The 22740-nt window shown below is 37.6% G+C and overlaps 2 protein-coding genes across 7 annotated transcripts in view; both read right to left on the reverse strand.

Moving 5' to 3' along the window:
* LOC139792168 (macrophage mannose receptor 1-like) overlaps positions 1-12862 on the reverse strand; it is a 36574-nt gene extending 23712 nt beyond the window's left edge. For 2 of the 6 annotated variants that reach the window (XM_071735112.1, XM_071735115.1), the window contains exons 1-10: positions 11953-12862; positions 10601-10774; positions 9145-9306; positions 8103-8216; positions 6882-7028; positions 5136-5318; positions 4103-4257; positions 2823-2936; positions 1569-1684; positions 507-655 (exon numbers count right to left, since the gene is read on the reverse strand). In XM_071735112.1, the coding sequence (XP_071591213.1) occupies positions 507-655; positions 1569-1684; positions 2823-2936; positions 4103-4257; positions 5136-5318; positions 6882-7028; positions 8103-8216; positions 9145-9306; positions 10601-10774; positions 11953-12013 (1375 nt within the window). In that variant the 5' untranslated portion in view covers positions 12014-12862. Of the gene's footprint in view, positions 1-506; positions 656-1568; positions 1685-2822; positions 2937-4102; positions 4258-5135; positions 5319-6881; positions 7029-8102; positions 8217-9052; positions 9307-10600; positions 10775-11952 lie in introns of those variants that run through there. The other 4 variants (XM_071735114.1, XM_071735113.1, XM_071735116.1 and 1 more) reach the window with 4 other exon arrangements.
* A 190-nt stretch (positions 12863-13052) lies between these two features.
* LOC139792167 (macrophage mannose receptor 1-like) overlaps positions 13053-22740 on the reverse strand; it is a 29290-nt gene continuing 19602 nt past the window's right edge. The window contains exons 22-30 of the mRNA XM_071735111.1: positions 22112-22308; positions 20937-21027; positions 19389-19621; positions 18407-18572; positions 17111-17263; positions 16545-16661; positions 16189-16350; positions 14579-14611; positions 13053-13941 (exon numbers count right to left, since the gene is read on the reverse strand). Coding sequence (XP_071591212.1) covers positions 13778-13941; positions 14579-14611; positions 16189-16350; positions 16545-16661; positions 17111-17263; positions 18407-18572; positions 19389-19621; positions 20937-21027; positions 22112-22308 — 1316 coding nt within the window. The 3' untranslated portion in view covers positions 13053-13777. The remainder of the gene's footprint in view (positions 13942-14578; positions 14612-16188; positions 16351-16544; positions 16662-17110; positions 17264-18406; positions 18573-19388; positions 19622-20936; positions 21028-22111; positions 22309-22740) is intronic.

Consider the following 22740-nt stretch of genomic DNA (forward strand, 5'->3'; position numbering starts at 1 on the left):
TCCAGATAATCACATCTCAGGAGACCTGGTATCAGGTACAAAAAGGTTTTTTAAGGCATAACTAGCTACTGTGAAGGCAAGCATTGCCAAGATGTGATCTGTTCTGTCGACAGCTGGACATTTGCTGCTCACTTTTTGAATATACACTTTGTGGATTAAAAAACTCTATAATAATTTTTCTCGATCTGATGGGTTGTTTACTGGAGTTAAAAAGCTGGAAAAAATGAGACCACAGACCTTGTTAACTCCCACACAGTACTGTCTTCAGTCTAACCCATTACAAATCTGCTTCTGTACAACCTCACATGCAATTCGTTTGCACCTGACACTCAGCTGTGGCTGCTACATTGGCCCAAACATGAGGTCTGATGATGTTGGCCACCTACAGCTATAAGCACAAAAGAAAGAGCCTACTGTAATTTCTAAGACCAGGCAATGGGAAGCAGAAATCCACAAGAATTCCAGCTGTACTCCAATCTCAAATGTTGAGCCCTTGCAGAGGTTACCTGGCATTGCTGTGTTCCAGTTTGTGAAGACAGGAGTTTCACCAGTGGTCCATCTGAAATTCCCTTGTTCTTCTGTGTTGGAGAGGCCAATCCAGAAATATTTTTCAGACCCCAGCCCCGTCAGACTAATCAGAAAGGCTTGCTCGTTTCTGTAGTGGAAAACAGTGTTCATTCACAACCTTGTAACCTTAGTCTAAGTGATACAAATAAAGGTATAGCTATGGTGTTAACACGACCCCAAGGCAACGGGCCCTCAGGGAAGTTCAGGCAAAACCTGAACCTTGTAAGTGTGGTCCAAAGAAATTCATGAGGGACAGCTTTCTTTTTTCAGCCAAAGGAATTTTCTCTCCTTCTCACTCAGTTCTGCGAAATGTTGCAAGTCACTGCTCACTTAGGACTAGTTGTATTCTGCTATTTTCTTTGTCCTTCCATATCTTTCAGGTGCCTCAAACAGACCAAAAAGACCAGATAAACAGACCTACAAAAACTGTCAGCTCTGCTACCCATCATCTCTGAAGATAGTCATGTTCCTCAGAGTTAATGAAGTCTGCAAAGCCCATGATACAGGTAAATTGGAGATAGTACACGCTGGCTGGGGTAGGGCAGGTCCTAGGGAAAATTTCCTACATTTGTTCAAAATTTGCTTTAGCAAATAGTTCAGGAAAATATATGTTGTTACATAACACCCATCAGTAAATAGATGAAAATTGTAGTAACTACTTTCCAACAGAAAAAAAACCCAAAACAACAACCAAACCAAACCCAAACACAAAAACCTCCTCAAAACATTGAAGCTGCTTTAATTAGGAACTGAACAATGGAGAGAACTGTTTAACTCAAGAATCCCCAGATGTGAAAATTATTTTAAAGGATTAAGTAGAAAGTCCTGAAATATCGATTAGTCTTTTTTTCTGCATGGATAGTTTTATTCAGCTTACTACTACAAAATTCTTGAAAAGCACTGGTAAAACACTTTGAAGAGTTCCAAAAATAGACCAATTATTGTGAGTTCCTCCATCAAAAGCACTGATTTTGAAGTATGAAAAATATATATTTTCCTACCTGCTGTCCACTGTAGCAAGATGAGCTTTGCTCTGTTCACATGTCTTATTTGCTTCAAGGAACATCAGAAGTGCAGAGCCCACCAAATAACAGTGAAAACCGTATCTTTTCCAACCCTGAGACAAACATAAGGATCTTAATGTGAAACTGAAAGAGATTACAATACAGAAATTTGCTCTGGTTTTTGTGTATAAAGATTAGGTATTAAATTTGTTGCAACTAATCTTAAAAATTAGATGCGACTGGGCTGATCTAATGAACAAATGCTGTATTTTGTTGCAGTTTGCTCCTACAAAGGCCTTTTTATTTAAAGAAAGACATTAAGATCTCAGTTTTCATCAAAAGAAATTGTGACTGTGCTAATTGCTATTGCTTTCCAGAGCTGTGTAAAGCTGTGATTATGCAAACTGCACCATGCAGAGCCCGTAATTCATTTAGGGGGGAGCTGCAGTGTTCCAGAACTGGGGGGTCTGACACACTGAAATCCAAAAATGTTGCAATATGGAAATGAATTCACATACAAGCACAGCTCCCCAGAGCTCTGCTTGCCATCCTAAAGTGGAATGAATGGGGAGACTTTCTGAGCCAAATCAGTGCTTGTATGTGGGGAAGGTAGAAAAGAGAAATATGAGGAAAGCATCCCTGCTTCTTCCTGCTCTTAGGCAGTCCTATGATGACCAATATATATATAATGATTTACTGAAAAGTTAAAATCTGAAAAAATTACTAATTTGGAAAAAAATAACCTGCTGATTTAACTCAAAGGCCAACTAAATAGTCCATCTGGGGGAACTATTGAGAAGAGTCTATCCTTCTATGTTTTGAAATTATTTTCTTTCTTTTGTTATTATTATATAGTAAAGACTTTATAAATACTTTGAATAGACAGCAGATCTAGGAGAAGAAACAAAGTGGCTTTTGGTAATTTTACGTGTATTGTTAGGCTAAGAGCATAAACAGAGAGAATAGTGGTGAAATTATAATTAATAATATATATGTAATTTGATCACAGGGTGGTTCATCAGGGAATGGAGGTAAAGACAGTTTTCATAAATGAATCTCGACTTTCTCAAGTATTTCAGAGAAAAATGAAAAATGCACATCTATTAGTTAAATTTTAGTAGGAAAAACTAGGTTTTTTTAAGAGTAGATTTTCTAGAAAATATAAACAAAAGATTCTAAATGAGGCAAGACCCAGTAAATTTATTGCTGTTCATTTTCACCAATATAACTAATTTATGAGAGAACATTTACTTCCTGGCAGCCTGCATCCTTGATTGTCTCTTTTTCTGAGGAGTGTGATAAAGACTTCTTTTTACAGATGTAACCAAGATGCTTATCACAAACATCAGTTGCCCAATATCCATCCTACAATAGCAGAGAGAAGAAACTAATTAAAAAAAAAAAAAAAAAGAGCCTAAGTTTTCTTTCTTCACTAGAAACCCCATTGAAACATGCTACTTAGGAAGACCATCACTAGACATACTTTATTAAAGAAAAAATAATAGATACATCTGTCAGGATCAGCTTAAGATCCATTTCATGCTGATTTGAAATGAAGGAATTAAATAAATGCTATTTCTTGGAGTCTCGGCATTACTTAGTGTAACAGCCATCTTTTCCATGAGGAGGATTGTAAAGAAATGTCTCATCTTGGCCAAATGGGTCTGCATTTAGAGCAACTTTATTTAACTACACTTCTGGCAAAATAGATCAGTGGGAATGTCATAATACACATCTGAGTGTGTTGCAAGGAATCCAACTACTGTATCCATCAAGAACACTCTAAAAATGATTGATTTCCTCTAAACAAGGAACTACGTGAAAAATAAAATGTAAATAGGAGCTTTTTCCCCAATAGTATCTGGTTTAGGATCAATTATACTGATGCCTAATACTGGCAAGTGTCAATATTTTTCTACAATATAACATTTCTTTTAATAACCACATTTTCATAACATGTTATTTTAAATTTAAAATTGTGCATATGCTTGTGCACGCACATGCATGTGAATGTGTCTAGAGACCCAAACAACCATGTATCATGAGATAATAAAGAGCATGAGTTAAGCAGTCAGAAATAATGTAGAATTTTATGTGTTTGACAGGTATGTGTAAGTACTCTTTATGTCACATCTGCAGACCTAAATGAAATGACATAGGGGGACATAATGTCGAATGGACAATGAAGGGAGCAGATAGTATTTAAGATAACCACACAATATATTAACCAGTTCATTCCCATTCCTCTCCCAGAGCTACAACTCCTTTCAATTGCTACAGCATTAGAATGAATGCAATGTAAAAGTTCTGTGTCGGATTTTCACCAAACAAGAAATTTCTAAATATAACACTGGCAAAATGAAACCTCTCTGTTTCTGATCTCTGGACATCACTTTTGGTTGGTGCCAAATTTATGGAGAAAACAATTTTAGGTTAATATGAAAAATGACTCCTAAGTATCTAATGGCAAGTGATTTCAGACTAGTGTAGTTATTAGATTGAACTACTAAAAAATGTGTGCTTGGTTATACCTGCCCCTTCATAACAACACAGTCCTCCAGACCACTTGTGTAGGTGGGATGCCTGCGCTGCCATTTGGTGAAGGTCACAGGAGTCCCATCACTCCACTCAAAATAGAAGTGAGATTTCAGGTCATTCAGGCCCAGCCATAACTCTTCCGTTGGCTCTAAAGTATGAAAAGAAAGGTTTCCTTGTGGTCTGCTCTACAATACAGAGAACATTTTCACACCTGGAATAAAGAAACTGATAAAGCTGGGATGTGGTACATGAGAGGTGGCCTTTGTGCTTTAACAAAAATGCTCTTTTCCTCTCAGATCTCAGATCTGCAGATCCTTATCTGTACTGGAAAGACCTCAGATTCCATCCAGAAATATTGAGTTTATTAACTATAAGGCTCTCCCTGTCCAGCAGAGGTTTATTACAAACCTCGTATTTGTACTTCAGAACAAAAAAATGGTCCCTAGGATGAAGGGTAGGACAGTGAGTGTCCCACCTGCCAGCAGACTGTACTGAGCTCAAGCCATGAAGACATCTGCTTAATAAGAAAGCATTAGAGGGTTTCTCATGGCTCCTCAGGACTGTTCACCAAGTCCAGTCTGTGTGGTAAGTGTCAAGACTGGTAAATACCAATACAAGGAAAATCAGAAGAGAAAAGATACTATTTTCTTAGGAGGACATACAGAAAGAGGTTAACCTCAGCAAAAGGTTTTGATTTCACTAAGAAGTTAATTTTCTTGTATGTTTGGAGCTCAGTTATGTAGATGTAAACATGGAATAAAGGTGCTCAAAGTGCAATTTTTTAGAGGTCTTTACATTCTCTATTTTTTTTCTTTTCCCACTTTATAAAGTTTACAATGTACATTATTTTTTGATAAATATAAATGTATTTCAATGTTTTTCAACTAAATCAACATAAAAGAATGCCACAAATAAGACTTAGCCTTCTCCTTGTGACATTTCAGATTTCATTTCATATTTCATATGAAGCCTAGCTTTTATTTTACAGATGGGGCAAACAAAATACAGGCCTACATACATACTCACTGTAACCAAGCTGTGACACTAGAAAGCTGAATTCAGCAATGTTGTGGACACTTGCCAGATCTCCATCTTGCTGCTTACATGAACTCAGAGCATCTTTCCATTTTTTGAGTTCTCGTTGAAGGCTGTAGCAGTGGCCTGCATACGGCAACCAACCATCTGTGCACTTAATAGGTCTCAATTCTTCTAAAATTAAAGCACAATTTTTCAGAGCAATTTTGTAAGAAGAAAATAAAGGACACTAGAATGAGCCCTCTCGATCACTATACTTGGACTATATGAATAAACAAGCTGTAGTTATAAATGCAAATATATTCATGTGAAAAACAAATATCATTAAGGCACAGTATGCTAAATATGCAGATAAAATTATGTCTCCTTGAGCAGAGAAACATGAAAAAATGTCCCCTATTCTGTCAGAGATACAATTTGAATGAATGCTCTGGGAACAAAGAGAGACCAAAGCAGGCATCAGCCTCTCCCCTCTTTGCCTTCTGGAGCTCAGTTTGTCTTCGTGTCCCACGCTGCCTGAGGGGGCTGACATTAGGCTCTGCCTCCTGGGCAGTGTCTTGTTGCAAACACACTCATAATCTTCATATATGGAAAACCATGAAGTAACTCTTTGGTCACTGCAGGTCAGTAAATCAGATATAAATCAGTACAGAGTTGGTAGTTTTCATATCAACTCAGTGGCTTTTTTATTACTTAGGTACTTAAATATCTTTAAAAGCTTAATTTAAGCTTGCTTTAAAAATACACTTCTCCATTTCTTTTTAAGGCTGTTACAGGAATAAAGATTCTCTGCACTTATTTATCTACTGGTTTAGTACAACATTCCCAGATGACAGCCTCCAGCAGATTCCTCCTGCATGTGGCATGTCCATAGCCACGTTGTGTCACATAATCACAGAATGTCAGGATTGGAAGGGGCCTCTGGAGATCACCTAGTGCAACCCTCCTGCCAGAGCAGGTTTCCCTAGAGTGGATGGCAAAGGTTGGTGTCCAGATGGGTTTTGAATATATCCAGAGATGGAGACTCCACCACCTCTATCTGCAGCGTGTCCCAGTGCCCCCAGTACTGTTACTCTTACAGTAAAGAAACTTTTCCTTATGTTTTGGTTGAACCTCCTGTGCTTGAATTTGTGACCATTGCCCCTTTTCCTGTCACTGGAGACTGATGCAGAGTCTGGTCCCATCCTCCTGACACCTGTCCTTTAAATATTTATGAACACTGGAGTGTCACTGACACCGTAGGTCAGTGTGGCCCATGGATGAAATGTTGTCTGTGTGAATAATGCTGCTCCTCCTGCTCTGCTCCTATGAGCCCTGTGCATTGGTACTGTTGACATCAGAGCAAAAATGTTTGCATTGATATTAGAGACATTGCAATTGATTATTTGGAGCAAATGAGAAGCATAACATTTCTACTGTATTTATGCAAATTTGAATGCTGGCACTGGTTGCCCTGACAGAGCAGCTTCTATGTGTCTTGCAAAAAGGAATTACAGTGATTTACCAAAATTAATAATGTTCTTCTAGGAATGGTTAATACACAATGGGACAACAAGGGCGATATATAAAAGTTGGAGCTTGCATCTACAGATGTGTTTTTCAAAAGTTTGAAACATCTTGGTCAAAAAACAATGCTGCAGATCTTTACAGACTGGTCTTTCTTGCAGCCAAAAAAAAAAAAAAAAACCAGAGAAAAAAAAAACAACCCACAACTTTCTTTTTTTTTTACTAACCTACCTTTGGGTATAATGTCAGACTTTGAACTGAAGTTTGTCTTCTTACAAATGTAACCAAGTCTCTGGTTACATGCTTGGTTTTCCCATCTAGCATTCTTTCTAGGATTCATCACTCCACAGATTTTCCCAGGGAGGAGGAAAGGACTTCCTTTGAGTAAGAAATAAAATAGAATTTTAATAACAAAACCATCACATAATCAATAAAAATATTAAAATTTTCTTATTTATTTAATGCTTAATATGAGGAATACCTCCACCTCCCCCCCTCATTTGTAGGATGCTTTTTTTGGTCTGTGCTTTGAGACTGAAGTAATGCCCCTCCCTTGACCCTGTGTCAGGGTAGTACCAAGGAATCTCTAGTTCTTTTCCTCATATCCTGGTGCTCACAGACAGAACAGCTGAAGTTAGATCTTTATTCTGTGTCAAAAACTATAAAGTTTGAAAATATTGTTTTAAATTCTGTCATTCCTCTAGTAAATCTCAAGAATTTCATCATTTAAATACATTTTCTCTTTTCCATTGCAGTGTGTGAAAATCTCTGCAAACAGGAAAAGAAATAGCCTGAGACTGTTTAATTATTCCATCTTACAGCTTATCCAAAACAGAAGATTGCTTGAAATACTCTACAGCACAAAAAAACCCCAAAAACATAAGACCACAAAAAACAACAAGCAAACAGAACTGCCCATGTGTAAGAAGCACCACAAACCCATCTCTGTCTCCATTCCTTGAGGTGGCCCAGTGAAATTTTTCAGTTGAGGAATTACGAGCTGGCTCTGTAAGCCTCTCCGTAATATTTAAAATTTCTTCAGATGAATAATGCCATTATTTTCTAAATATTTTGCCACTTTCGGAAGATCTGATTTATATTTATATTCTTGGACAGCATATTATGGAAAAATTTTGGTCTCTGATCTGTAGGGTTATACATCACCCCAAATTACATTCTGCTTTCATAAGCAAGCTCTTTGCTTAGATAACAGCTATAGCTGATCTCCACAGTGAACTTTATAATTGAGATATGTACTTTAAAAAATAAAGGTCTAGAACTTCAACTGTTGTAAATTAGTGTGCAGACCTTAAAAAATAAAGGTCTATATCTTCAACTGTTGTAAATCAGTGTGGGCTTTCCTAAAATAAATGTAGCTAGGGCAGTTTTTATTGGTCAATGTCTTATCAGAATCTGTTCAAACATTACAAAATAGATAGATCTTATTCTTACCTGGAGCCCAATTTAAATATCTGACAGGGCTGCCTCCAGCCCATTGCCATCCACTGTTGAAATTCAAAGTGTTCAAACCAATCCAGAATGGAAAACTGAAATTTTTAATTAGCTCTAAATTAGGAAAAAAAAAAAAAAAAAAAAAAGAAAAAAAAAGTCATCTGTGCCTCCCTATCCTCATTGTCAGCAAGTTCATCTAAAAGAAATAAAGTCAAATGTAAAAGAATTTATATTTTTCATTTTAAACCTGTCCCAAACCAGTGCTTTCTAACCTACTGAAGTGCATGTAGAATATGTAAACAAACAAATAGTGATTCAGCAGAGATGTCAGTAGTTAAAATGGCATGTGAACATCTTATTTCACTTCTTAAATAATCATTTACTTCTCTTGCTTTCAATACAATGTAAGAGATGTAAAAAATATCTTTTTTCATTTGGGAATTATGCTGAAATTTTTCTGCAAAAAAATTTCATTACATGATTACAAAGGCAATGTGCCAATCAGTTTCTTCTAGATTTTTTTCTGTGCAAATGGTTTCAAAGCCTCCTTCACAACATTTAGGATGATACTGATACATGAGGCTTGTATCTGAAATCCACTGGAAGTATTTGGAGTTAACGTATGCCTATGTACCTATCTCAAGCCATCATCATATGTTCTCTTAGAAAGATCAATAATCCTTGAAATACAAGGGAAAAAGGTAAACTTAAGGACCAGATCCTCCTCAGGAATGAGTGCACCAGCATGAAGGCAAGTGGAAAAAATTCTCCTCTTGGAACAGGATGGAGAAGATGTGGTAGCTCCTACCTGGAGCACAAAGCTGGGATGGGGGCATTTCCCTCTCTGTAGAGCTTTGCAACCAATTCTTCATAAAAGACAACAAACCAGTGAAAGAGAAGTTCAGACTATCACCCTTTTGGTGGCTGCTGAGCCAGCCCTGCCAGCCTACCTTCTTTGGTGAGACAGAAGACAAGGCAGCCTAAAGCTCTGGGGCAGCACAACACCATAACATATTTTAAGGTCTTGTTCTCTATCCTTTACCTCCAACATATTCCTGCTCATGTATCTCCGTGATGCTTAAAAGCTCTGTATTTTGCTGCTGACAGCTTTTCCTTGCTTGGTGCCACGTTAGAGATGATTCTGAATTTATTTGATAGTGAATGCCAGTTGATACATCTTTTGTCCAAAATCTTTCTGTGTCATCTGGAAGAAGAAGTGAAATAGAGCACTGCTGCTAGCATTTTGGCACTCAACAAACTAAAAGCAAATTAATTAAGTATGTTTAAGGGAGGTGATTCTCCCCTTCTACTCTTGTGAGACCCCACCTGGAATACTGCATCTAGAGCCCTTATTACAAGAAAGATATGGACATTATGGAATGTGTCCAGAGAAGGGCCACGAGAATGATCAAAGGGCTGGAGCACCTCTCCTACAAAGATAGACTGAGAAAGTTGGGGTTATTCAGTCTGGAGAAGAAAAGACTCCAAAGAGACCTTATTGTAGCCTTCCAGTACCTTAAAGGGGCCTACAAGAAAGCTGGTGAGGGACCCTTCAGGTTCTCAGGGAATGGAAGGACTAGGGGGAATAGATTAAAAATAGAGGAGGGTAGATTTAGATTGGACATGAGGAAAAAGTTCTTCACCATGAGGGTGGTGAGACACTGGAACAGGTTGCCCAGGGAGCTGGTGGAAGCCCCATCCCTGGATGTGTTCAAGGCCAGGCTGGATGAGATTATGAGCAGCCTGATCTAGTGGGAGGTGTTCTTGGCCATGGCAAGGGGGGTTGGAACTAAATGATCTCAAAGGTCCCTACCAGCCCTGCCAATTCTATGCTTCTATGTAGTAAAGCCACCAGTAGTAGTAGCACCAATCAGCTGCAGTCTGATTTTCTGCAAACCACAGAAAATCTCTCTAAACCTCATGAAACTGGTATGTTACTGAGAAGGCAGCTGGGAAGAAGAGAGAGGAATCCAAACACTGATTTGGTGCAGAAGTTGGTACAAAGATGATAGATAATTTGAGCAGCACCATTTCTGTTGTAGGCTGGGGTAATAAGAGACAAGAACAAGAATGGAAGTGGTTGTTAAGGGAAGAAAACAATATCTTGCAGCAAGAACTGACCTACAGGGTATGCCTGAGGAATAAAGAGCAACAGGAGTTTTGTGAAAGGGAGATATCACTCTAAATTCATGCTGGTCATGCCATGCACTTGATTTGCATCAAGGAGCCTACTCACCTCTCTCATCCAACTACAGCAGGTGAGTCAGACCCTGGCTGGGCTGAACTGCCCTCCAGAAGCCCTTCTTCCTCTCCACTTGCTATAGAGGGAGAACACGGCTACTGGGGCTAATGCTCAATTGGATGATTTTAACTGGGGCTACTCTGACAAGGTTTGTCATGAGGATGTGGAATTGGCAGCTGGCAATGAACTGAGTACCTCAGTAGAGTTTCCTCAACAACATTTTAGCACAAGTTAATAAATAAAAAGCAGGACTTACCTATTAGTGGGCAAAATCCATAGAGTTTATCAGCATCAAAGTCTGCAGTTGTTGCACACCAGAGCCAGCCATCTGACCTACCAGCATCTGTGCACTCATAGTACTCTTTGCCTTCATATTTGAAGGGGAATACACATGGCTGTCCACTTGCATTTCCTTGTAATGTAAAGGTAGCTAGAGGGATGAAAGGGTTAAGAAGATGTATGGAAACAATCATAAAATTACAACTATGACTTTTCAGTAATGGATCTGGGTATCATGATATCTCTATCTAAATTAAGAGGTCACACCACCTTAATTAAACGTTATCATTTTTTCCCCTTGGGTAGCTGGATATTTTAAATACAATATTTTTTTAGTAAAATTTTGGGGTATCAATACTGTATTTAGAGACTTATATAGATACTTTGTCAGAAAGACAAATTCTGTGATAAGTTGCTAATAATTTGTGGTTCCTGAAGACAGAAAACCACATCTCAGACAACAGTGAGTTTTCCGCATTTTGTTCTGAATGGCTCAGTAAGTCTGCTTTACGACTCTGTCTTTCCATTAATTATTTAAAGCAAAAGGATAGCTGACCAGAGAGAATAGAGACCAGGTTGTCATGAGCATCTCAACACAGTAAAAAAAATTAGGTTTCAATTGCACCTTTCTGCATTTGGAGAAGTCTTGCAGAATGTCCCTCAACTCAGATTCATAAAGGTTAGAAATGCTTCATCTTTTTAAACCATCAAAGTACTACAGAAGTGTTCTGTTATCCTGAAATACCTCATATATGGTTCTAAGTGTCACATTCATGCAAAAGCATTCATCTGCTCAGTTCTGCATGCATTACTGCTTTATCATTTCTCTCTATAGCTACATCCAGTGAATTCAGGCTACAGCTATTCTTCTAATTTGGTCAGACTAGAGCACAGGAACCAGTTCTTCCTTTTCATACATCACATATTGGAGCCGAGAGAGAAACTTGCACAGCTGTTGTAACATGGCTCTAAAACACTTTGATCACTGCAATATTGGTGAGATCTGGAATGTAAATAGAAAGAGCTCCATGCTTCCTCATCTCTCATTGCCCTCCCATACTGTGCCATTTGATTTAATATTTCCACAGAAAGTAACTGCAGTTTTCATATCCTACTTTCATTACCCCTATTTCTCCCAGTATCTCTCCATCCCCCTTCTTTTATTCTGTGAATCAAGAACTGCCAGGATAATACACAACATATCCTTTAGATCATGGATCAAAAGTGATAATAAATACAAAATAACCAGTTTAAGCATTGAAACTGCAAAGCTGACCAAAGAAAAGCATTTGCATATCTAGCTTAAACAAAAACAAATAGGAAACTTACCCAGTGACTGTAATGAACCATGCACAAAGGAAACTAAAACTAGGAATCTGGAGAATCTCATTGCAAATATAACTTGCTTTTCATTCCTCTACCAAAAATTGGACTGTAAGACTGGCAGTGTATAAAATCCTTCTGAGTGAAGATAGTGACAGGTCCTTCTCTGTGTCAGAGAAAAAGCTCTGTACTCTAAATAAGGAAATATCCTGTCACATGGTATTTTGAAATAAATAGAGTGCATATTGCAAACACTGCTCACTTTGATGAGTGAAAAACCCTTCCAAAAATGAAGGATGGAGAAACTAGAACTGGTGACATTTATCTTTCTCTGGGACTTTACTAGTATTTTATACAGAGCAGTCACTGAGGTGCTACAAAGGTTGACTCTCTTAAAAAGCAATTTGGCTATCAGTGATAATAAACCTAGAGTGAAGCATCATTGATTAAAAACTCAGTCTCTGCTTTAGCCTTTACATCACAGAAATAAAAGGAGGCAAAACCCCAGTGGTTCAGTACATCTCTATAATGTCACCATTCTGCATACCTAGAAGAAAACAAGCAAATTTTACAGGATCTGCAGTTTTTGGTGCATTGTGAACTACTGTTCATTTTAAGGGCAAAAATTGCTTTTTTTCTACACTGCTACCATGCTTGCTTTGAAAGCACACTTTGAGGCTAGACTGTTTTTTACTAATTGTCAAAGGTCTGAAAGAAGTGAAGATGTTGGATGTTAAAGGCTACTGGTAATCTCCTTGTAACAGGCTAAACAATCTTCCCCATAAAGTGGTTAGTGTCTAAATTATAACTGCAGCTCACTCAAATGCTATTTTGCAGTGTTTCCATAACATTTTAAACTTAGTTTTCTTGCAGATTCTTAGTACGGTATAATCTGCTGAATTCCTTAGTTTTCAGTTCCTATTTCCTCACATCTAAAAATGACAAGTTGCTGTTTCTTCAAGTTGAATTCAAAGTGACAGGGAGAGAAGCTGTTGTTATTAATGAAAGAGGTTTTGCACAGACAGTTACACCTCTCTTCCTGTTCCTCTCTCTTGGTTTACTTTATTTATTTCAAAGCATTAACAAAAGAGAAGAATGCAAGATGATAATATTGTAATTCATGTTAGCAAACATACTACAGCTTACAATTTTATTATAAGACTGAAAAAAGACAAAAGCCTACATTTGAGCTTCATATCCTTTGTATCCAAAACTGTATTTTTCTTAGCAAAAAGTGAAAATGTGACAGTTTTCTTTCCTGGTGTTTCCTGAGAAAAATATATGAAGCACCATGTTATCAGTAAGTATAATAGGCAAGTACAATCAGTAAAGAACAATGAAAGTTCTGGTCTGATGGAGTGAAGTTTGTGGGGCAAAATTGTCTTAAGACTGCAACAGTTTTTTTTTCCAATTCTTTGCAGAGTTCACAAAGTCATGGCAAGACAATTCTAAATAGCAAACACATTTCACTGAACATTCATTCTCACTGGTTGACTTTTATAGTCTGTTTTCAGTACTTTTATTTGTTCTTGACAAGATTTTGACACTAGTGTTTCTGCTAAGGCACTTGAGAACATCCTGACTGTTATGAAACTATATCATCAATCCAGAATTCTGATTTTGTGTAATATGCATGATACAAAAGAGACTGTTAGTGCAACAAAGAGAAAGGCATTTATTTAAGATTCTCAGGATCCTCATTGGAGAGTTTTAAGAGAGACATCTTTTAATATCAGCAAGTGACTTGTTCCTCTGAAGTCATACATCCTACAGGACACATTACATTATAACATTACTACATTACATTACATCACATTACTACAACACAACATTAGGGAAGTGTTTCATTGTCAGAATCTGTTTGTAGGTTTTGTTTTTTTCTCTTGTAGAAATAGACTGACATGCCAGCTCCAAAAAGAGAGATAATAGCCAAGAAAATGAGTGGCCAAAGAGAGAGATTAACAGGTGGGTGAGTCTCTTCATTCTCTTCCTTGCCTGAAATAAATGCATATAACTGTGAGAAATCTTAGTAATCTTTTATTCCACATACAACACAAAAAGCAAGGAAATATTCTCTCCTTCTTGAACTTGGAGTCTGTTCAATGTAAATGTGAGCCCTGAATGGCTGATCAGCAGCCAGGTCTGTCTTGCTAAAGCTAATATTGTTTTAGTGAATCTGGGTTGCAGGGATATACAGTGCATGCAGTGGATGCTCATAAAAAATTAATGAAAATTCTTGCTTTAGATAGGGATATGGGATGTTAATTATTTTGAAATATTTTTTTTCAATATTTTTTGTTACATTATTTACAATAGTATGTATGGAATACATGGAATACCTATGCATCTACATAGGTTTTACCAGTCTAGTTAAAGCTCTGTGTGTCTGTTCTCAAAGACAGTCACAAGTTGGGTCATTGCTGAGATTGTCAGCTCAGAGTTAGCCCAGTAGCAGTCCAGTCCACCAAGTGCTTGTAACAGGTCCCATGGGTTTATTCTGAACAATTTATAACCATGTATAACCAGCAGCTCTCAGTAGGGCTTGTTCTCTGAATGGAGGTGATTTGGGAAAACTCATTTTAAGTGCTTCTTGTGTTTAGGTTTTTATTACTTTTCTGATTAAAGCTCTTACCTTTTTGCTTTAGAGGGCTCCCACTTGGCTCAACTTCAGTGAATGTCAGAGAGAAATGATATGACACTTCATTAGAATTCATGAGTTTTACTATTTTGCTAGAATTATACAGGAACAAAACCACCTGAAGTATTACTATTGCATTAATAACACGTGTCTATTAGAAAAAGCAACATAAGTGAGGCAAAAAAAATGTTATTAAGGATTTTCCTTCCTGTTTAACATTATCAATCTATAATATTCATTTATTTTAAAATTTATATTGTTTTTATATCTAACAACATTTAAGTAGACTCTTTTCTATGTTCATGTAAAAGTACCTTTTCATGTTTTTCCTGAAATCTTGATTTTAATATACTTTAGAGCACCGTGTGCAACTCTGGAGATTAATTTCTCAGCACATTTTGGAAAGTTCTGCATGTCCAGTATGATTCTACTGTTAAAATTATGTTTAAGATTCTTGAACATCTTCCCTCGGAAGATGCCCTCTGAATCAAGTCTGTAATCTTTCAATTTTTCTTATGCATAAGAAAGAGACAGAGAAAAAGACAGTACCTTTATGAAGTCTTTTTTTGTTGAAGACTTGTGAAAAATGTTTGACACTTAGAAAAGAAGAATTAAACACATTGGATGTTCTTATACAGTAGGAAAAACTGTTCTGAATCAAGTCTCCCTGAATTATCAAGAAAACATTTCTCCTCTTACCTCTTTTACATTACAGTGTGAAAACACACTTGCTATCCAGAGAAGTTATAAAGGTGAAAAGTAAAATGAAATTAGAGAGCAGAATGTAAAATGAATAGAAACAAAGTACCAGTACACGTAAGAGAGCCTTGTATGACTTGAAGGAATTTAGTGCTTTCTCATTATTTTTGCACTATATGGAATAGAATTTGATCTGTATGTTCTTGGTAAGTCTCTAATGGGGACTAACTGATTTACTGCTACGGCTATGAACTGATTTAAGCATGAAAATTAACAGTGCATGGGAGATTACTGCTTCTTGGTTACATTTCAGTTTGTTTGTTTGTTTTAATAAAAGACTATATTTGTAAAATGATTAAAAGCTAAACTCAAATTTTCAATTATTGTTTTTGGAATTACTGGGTTACTATTGCAACATAAACAGATGGCCTTATAGTATCCCTGAAGCATTACTGACTTAAAGGTTATTGAATCAAACCCAAAATTAAGCCAGATTTTGACACTGGGTAGTAATATAGTTTTTGCATATAACAAACTTGCAAAAGAAGCTTGATTATTCACATTTTTTCCTCCTTGTAAGGGTATAACAACTGTTACACAACAGTTACACAAGTGTTTGACAGATGCCCTACCAATGCTTGTGTTAAGTATACAAAAGTTTTCTGAAAGTCTCATTCTCAAGCTAGGATGCATGCAGTGTGTTACCATATTTCCATGTGAGTTCAGACAGAAGACATGTGAAGAGCTCACAGTGTGCAAAACCAGGAATCTACAGGTGTTCAGACAAGTGGGATATGCCACGTGAAACTGTCAGAAACAACTTCAAGACCTGTAATGGAGTGCTATGACAGTTACTGGTAAACAGATCTGCTCTGTTCCTAAGGACTGAGTCACTAAAGAATTACCTTTGGGTTTTTTGCAGATAAATCCTTTTTCCAAAGAACAATCAATGTTGTCCCAATAGCCAGATGGTGCAGTCATTTCAACGCAGTGATGCTCCACAGAGGAAGCTTTGTCCTCCCAGTTGACAAAGTCCAGTGTAGCATTGTCTAGCCACAACCACTGACCTGAAGAGCAGCACGGAGTGGAAAAAAAAGCTCAGAAAGTTACTTCAGAAAGTTACTCAGAAAGTTACTTCAAACATAATAGTAAACCACTCAGCAGCAGAAGACAACTTCAGCTTTTGTAAAAATACAGCTATCTTTAAGTTTCTCATATCTGAAAGACAGTTTAAAATTAAATATTGGGAGTAAGATATTACCATCCACATTTTGGTAAAGTCCTATCCAGAAGCCTCCTACTTTATTTCCAAGTGGTTGTATTGCATGGATCAGAAAGTCAGATTCGTCCATGGTTTCTACTGAAACCAAGGTAGCACCTGAAAGATATTAGCAAGCAAATAACCATAACCTATGTGAGCAACTGCTGCAATGACCTCTTCTTTCAAGCCTGTACAAACAGTAAAACTTTTGGAAGTATTGTGCATGCTACTCTGGTGACTCCCCTCCCATTGCTTTTTGTTGATGACAGAGCCCTGGATGTGCTTGGTGGCCATGGACTACCCCCACCACACCCAGGATGGTGCCTCAGAACCCAGGAGCTGATGGGGACCTCCACACCTGGGGAGGCTTCGGCCCCTGGTAGGACAAACACTTTGCAGTTGCTTGTGTCAGTTTATTTTCATTGTGCCAGATTTAGAACAGTAGTTTGGTAAGTAAAGAAATTATTGCTAATTTTATTTTTTCTTTTATCAGTGTTTTACATTTTTATGTACATTTTGCATACAGTTTTGTACACATCTCTTCAGCTGATAATGAAGTCTCTCACCTAGCTGAGTACACTCAAGGGAAGCCACTGCCCAGCTCGTCCCAGTTGATGCTTCAAGGTAGTAGCAGTGGCCACGGTAAGGGATCCAAGCTTGGAGTTCAGCTGCTTCAGGGCAGTCTCCAGGCAGCTGAGCAGGGTCAGTAGGAGCCATAGCTAAAAGAAGCCATATGGTATGCAATTGTTACTGCATTATAACTAATGCAGTATAACTATAACTATATATATATAGTTATATATATATATAACTATAACTATAACTAACCTCTGAGGCAGGCTATGTGTGTAAATGTCTCTTACCTAGCTTTAGCTCTGTTCCTGGCTACAGACCCCCAGCCCAGGCAACAGAGAGAGACAGGCAGTCAAACATCTTATTTCTCCAGCCATGTTTTGTAGGACAAGGAAACAGATAAGCTCCTGCAGCATCTAACTTACTGTATTGGCAGTACTCTCAAGAAAGCAAATCCTGAGGGATGGTATGGATCTCAAATGTGCACCACAACATATAAAGCTGTTGTAGGCTAGTGAATCATTGGTATCACAGTCCTATATTGTATGGATGCTTTTTCTTTGTCTGTTGTCACTTTGCACAAAGAGCCATCAGGAGAACATATCTCTGCACAATTAGTCCCTGTTTCTGCTCTTGCATGCAACTCCAATTCAACTCTGTACAAATGTATGACTTAAGAGATTAACTCAGAACCCACTTTCAAATGCCTAAATCTATCTTGAATCCACCAGGGAGAGCCTATATTATGATGCCTTTCAAACTTCAAGAAGGCAAAACAACTAAAAAATCTGCAAGCAAACGTGCCCCTGCATACCTCTACAAAAAAAAGTTAATGTATCATTCACAAGGATCTTACACTGACATCAAAACTACTTTAGCTTTAGCAGCAGTGAATGGAAGTGAAACTTTTGCCTGTATTTTGTCTCAGGTGCTGCAGTCCACACAGCCAGTGCACATCCCCAGCACTTATTCGTATTACACACAACCTCAAGTGCAATTTATGTTCACATCTCAGAAAGAGGAAAATATGTTCATTTTATGCAAATGGCTACAGCTACCATGGAAGCAGTGCAGTCAGATCCATTTGTACAAGAGGCTTTCATGTGCCTGAATTCATATATCATCCAATAGCAAAACTCCAGATACTTCAAGGAGGTAGATAGTACCCTGAAGTATACTCCTCTGAAGGTTTTAACCCAAGCCAGAGCAAGGTCTCTAGGATTAGGCAGACTTTATGAGACTTAGACTTATGAGTGTGTCTTTAAAATTATTGCATTAAATGTGCTTACCATCTGAAGTCTTACAAACTGAGAAGTAGCTTTCATTGCAGGATGCTGTTTTCCAAGTACCATCAAGATCTAGGTAGACACAAGCATTTTTCTCTTTTGGTTCTCCAGCTGCCCATCTTGTGTACCTGGTTTTCCAGTTATCTGTCCATTTGTGATAGCCACCAGTCTGAAAACAAAGTAGTTCTGGTGACAGAGGGTTTTTTTACATAAAAAGTGCTGACACTTAAATATAGTTTCCTACGTCTATTTGAGTTTTTCAGCTAAAAAAAAAAAAAAAAAAAGCCCTGTGCTATGGTGGTGTTTTAACACCATTCACTGTTCTAAACAATGTTACTAGTGACTCTGAGTTATGTAACAAGTACATACGAACAGTGTTCAAAAGTGCATGGCTTTCAGGAGTTTTCTGAAATAATAAAAACTTCTACAATATGGCAAGAAACTCAAATGAATCCATCTTAGATCATTCAGTAGATGTCATAGCAAGAGAAGTAATTACAGAGAACTGATCCCCTCCACTCTACTTCATTTAAATTAAAACTAGGAGCTATTTAGTGAATAAAGATTACTTGACATGAAATAGTCAAAGTAATCTTGAAATCTTTCTATATAAAACTTATTATAATTTTTATTGCCATAATAATAATAGCTATAAGTAACCCTCTATATGGTAGGGATTTAGACTTTCAGAATGGCTGCATATCCTGGCTTGTCAGTCTCACTCTGCACCTTTATCTCTTCTATCATTTCTAGAGCTTTCTATTTTCATCTGTTGCTTCCTGTTTAACCTTTTCTGTGACTCTTCACTCTATCTAGTGCATGAAAGGCTTTGAGTAACTAACAGGGCCACTGGAAGTCCAATTATACAGTGAAGCCATCCAGAGTGCAGTTGTTTCAGCACTGTTAAAAATTGGGCATCCAACCGGTCTATAAAGAGGAGGAGAGCCCATCAAGCATCTGCACATCCTGCCTGTCCAGCACTTACCATGTTGCTGTTTAGACCAATCCATACAGGTTTTCCATATTTCAACATCTGGATCCACAGGAATGAGTGGATGTAGGCATCTGGAATGCTGGCAAGTTCTGCAGATTGGTCTTGACAATTTTTCCTGGCCTCTTCCCATTGCATTTCAGATGAAATGACTGAGTAGCTACTGTCACCATAACGGACAAAGCCAGAGGATGGATTTGTTGTTGGTACTTCAGATTGGGTGGTAACTAGGCAGAAAAAATTGGATTCAGGAATTCAAAACATACCACTCATTCCTAGCACTGAAGCTTTCAAAAGATAGATCAAAAGGTCCAGTGTCAATAAGTCAAAATGTTAATCCAACTCATGAAAAAATTTTAACTTAAAAAAAAAAAAAGCACCACAAAACCAAACGCAAAAAAGTCACAGGTTTGGGACTAAATTTGTTAATGTAAAATGCTAAGTGAAATCCTGGATGCCCTGAAGTAGAGAGCATTCCTCTTACAGGTCTGACTAGTGCAGACTGCGACTTGTAAATCAGATATTTGAGTTCCTGTACTTGACATTTTGACTAAATCTGGATACCTGAGTACACTCCTATTTCTGGTGGAGAGGACTTAGGGCTTAGTATTTAAAACATTTACTCTTGCACCATGTTATCACAGCCTGAGATATTGATAGGTGATGTTAATTGATCACCACTTGCTGTTGACTCAAAAGTCATTAGACTGTTTGTAAGGTCTCCCTAAATATTAACTGCACACTTGAGTCAGGGAGTGGCTGTTTCTACCCTCAGGATTGTACATGTTTAGGAAACAGCTGTTGCTGGAACTAAACAAGATTAAAATGCCCCCCTAAGGCAGGGACAGAGGGTTCCTACAAGCCAGTTGGCAATGTTGAAAGTGAACAGCCTGAAGGAGCTGACTGAAGGCAGTGGGTGCAAATAGTTCTTACTAATGCTGCAATAAAGATGAGGCAAAACAGTTTTGTTATCTGTGCTTTGCCTTCTGTACTCTCATTATATAGCTGGGCAGCAGAGATTTGAATAATTACAGTTCTAAAGCAGAAGAGTCAGTATTCATTACTCATTTTGGTGTAAAAAATATCTATATTCTTCAACAGCAAAGACATAGCCAAGGGGCTCTATATTTTAAGAGACATCATGTGGCATTCAGTAGAAATGTTTACAGAGGAATAAATGCTCTGCTTGGAGACAGAAGTAGCACAGGGAGATCACTGTAAGGGCATGGTTTGATACTGCATTTAAAGAGGATGCTTAAAAGCCTCATACTTCACTGAAAAGAAATCTATTTCCATTTATTATTCTCCAGTGTTCATAATTTAGGTGCAAATCCCTATTTAAGAGAGTAGTCCCTCTCCAGCAATTTCTGTGAAACAAATTGTACTTTAAAAACAGTAAAGCCTTAAGAGTGATGGAGCTCTGAAAGTCTGAGAGACTCAGAATGAGTTTCAAAGCTTAGAGAAATCATATTGGTTTGTATATTCAGGTTTTCTAACTGAGATTCTTATTCTGTCTAGGAGTCTGGACTAAACAGAACTCACGAGAATTCATCTGGCATATGTAGCCTCTCTCATTGTCACAGCTGTCATCTCTCCATTTCCCCTCTGACTTCATGATGAAGACACAATCTGTCTGAAGGAGAGAGGAAGATACAGAGACATTACAAAAGGTGATCAGGAGGTGATGTGCTGAAGCTCCTATACCCCTAGTGAAAGCCTGATGGCAGAGAAAGGAGGAGGGGAGAAGTGCTGATTGAGCACTTACATAATTTGTCCAAATTTGACAGACTTCTGCCAAACTGCTTGACCTGGTATTTATTAATGACCCCTGAAATTTGAACCACTGGCTTTCATGGGTGCCAGTCAAGGTCTGAAAGAAAGGTCTGCAAAAATAATTTCACCAGTTTTTTTAGGAATCCTTAAATGAATACTGGTATGACTAGTGTATCTGGACTATGTTTTCTTAGTTCTAATTTACAGTAATGTAGAACTTCTTAAGAATGTTTCCACCAGTGAGAAAAATAATAAAAGGACTATTATTAGTCTGGATTTATCTTAACCAAAATGATTATATTGTAGAAGGCAAGTACTCTTTACTTGTTGTTTGCAGTCATTTTCAAGTTATCACTATCAGATGTCTTTTGTAACAACCAAATTTTCCCTTTTCTTCCTTATTTCTAATAACCTCAAGAATTCCTTCATGACTCTCCTGTTTTCAGGATTGTCTGAGACCATCTTTCAGATTTTCATCATATTTCAGCAGAGCAATAGTCCTTTTACTGAAGATATCCTTTCCTACCACCTGAAACTGGTAAAACAGTGTGGGGGCAGGCTAGCCAGGAGAGGGATATGTAGACAGACAAATTGAGGTTGCACCAACAATCTCAGTTTTGGCTTACCATAACTTTTCTGTGTTTGATGTTGCAACTTGAATGTTTGTGGTAATGCAGTTTGGGGAGGTACTGATGTAATAGAGACCTCTTTTGGCTTGCTTTACAGAACTAGCATTTTGCAATAGGTCAAAGCACAAAGTCCCTCTTCTACAGAACCTCTGCCAAATATTTTTGGTCTATTTGGAATGATTATATGGTGATTCTCTAAGCCCCTTTCTGCTTACGTAAGGACTTGTTCAGCATCTTGTTATTGCTGCTGTAACTTCCCTTTTAGGAAAATTACTCAGCTGCCTAAGATATAGAGGTTACTTAAGTGTTCTGTACCTCCACAGTAATGTCTGTCAACTCTTCCCAGTCATAATAGTCGAAGAAGCTTTGCTTCTTTTCTGGTGCACCATTAAACCAGTTGGTGTAGGAAACAGTGCTTCCATCTGTCCAAAGAAATAGGGATTCTTGGTTGACATCATTCAACCCAATCCAGACATCAGTCATGGCATCCTTTAAGTGATAGAAAAGGAAAGCTGCAGGGAAGCAAAGACTTCTCGTTAAGGAAAGCTTATCATGACCTGACCAAAATAGGAAAAATGTGCAAAAGCCCAGAACTGGGGCCATATTAAAAGGATAAGATTTCCCACAACAAAACCCATCTGCCTTTAGTAGATGTTTAGATAAGAACTTGTAGCAACATTTTTTACACAACCATTAAGGTTGAAAAAATAGCCAAAAAAAAAAAAAGCTCTGAAGCAAATTATAAAAGTGCTCTTCACATCTAAGTATGCACACATGCACAGATGATTCCAACAAATCATATTGCCAATGAGAGAGAGAGAAAATAGAGATGTATCTGAGTTTGAGATATCTTTGCAACCACACTCATACAGATTGGAAGTTTCATGAAAACCAAACAAGCGAAAGAATGAGAAATGCATTTTATTCCTTGTATGACATAATGT

Source organism: Heliangelus exortis, chromosome 2 (genome assembly GCF_036169615.1).
Source record: "Heliangelus exortis chromosome 2, bHelExo1.hap1, whole genome shotgun sequence".
In the NCBI taxonomy this organism is placed as follows: domain Eukaryota; kingdom Metazoa; phylum Chordata; class Aves; order Apodiformes; family Trochilidae; genus Heliangelus; species Heliangelus exortis.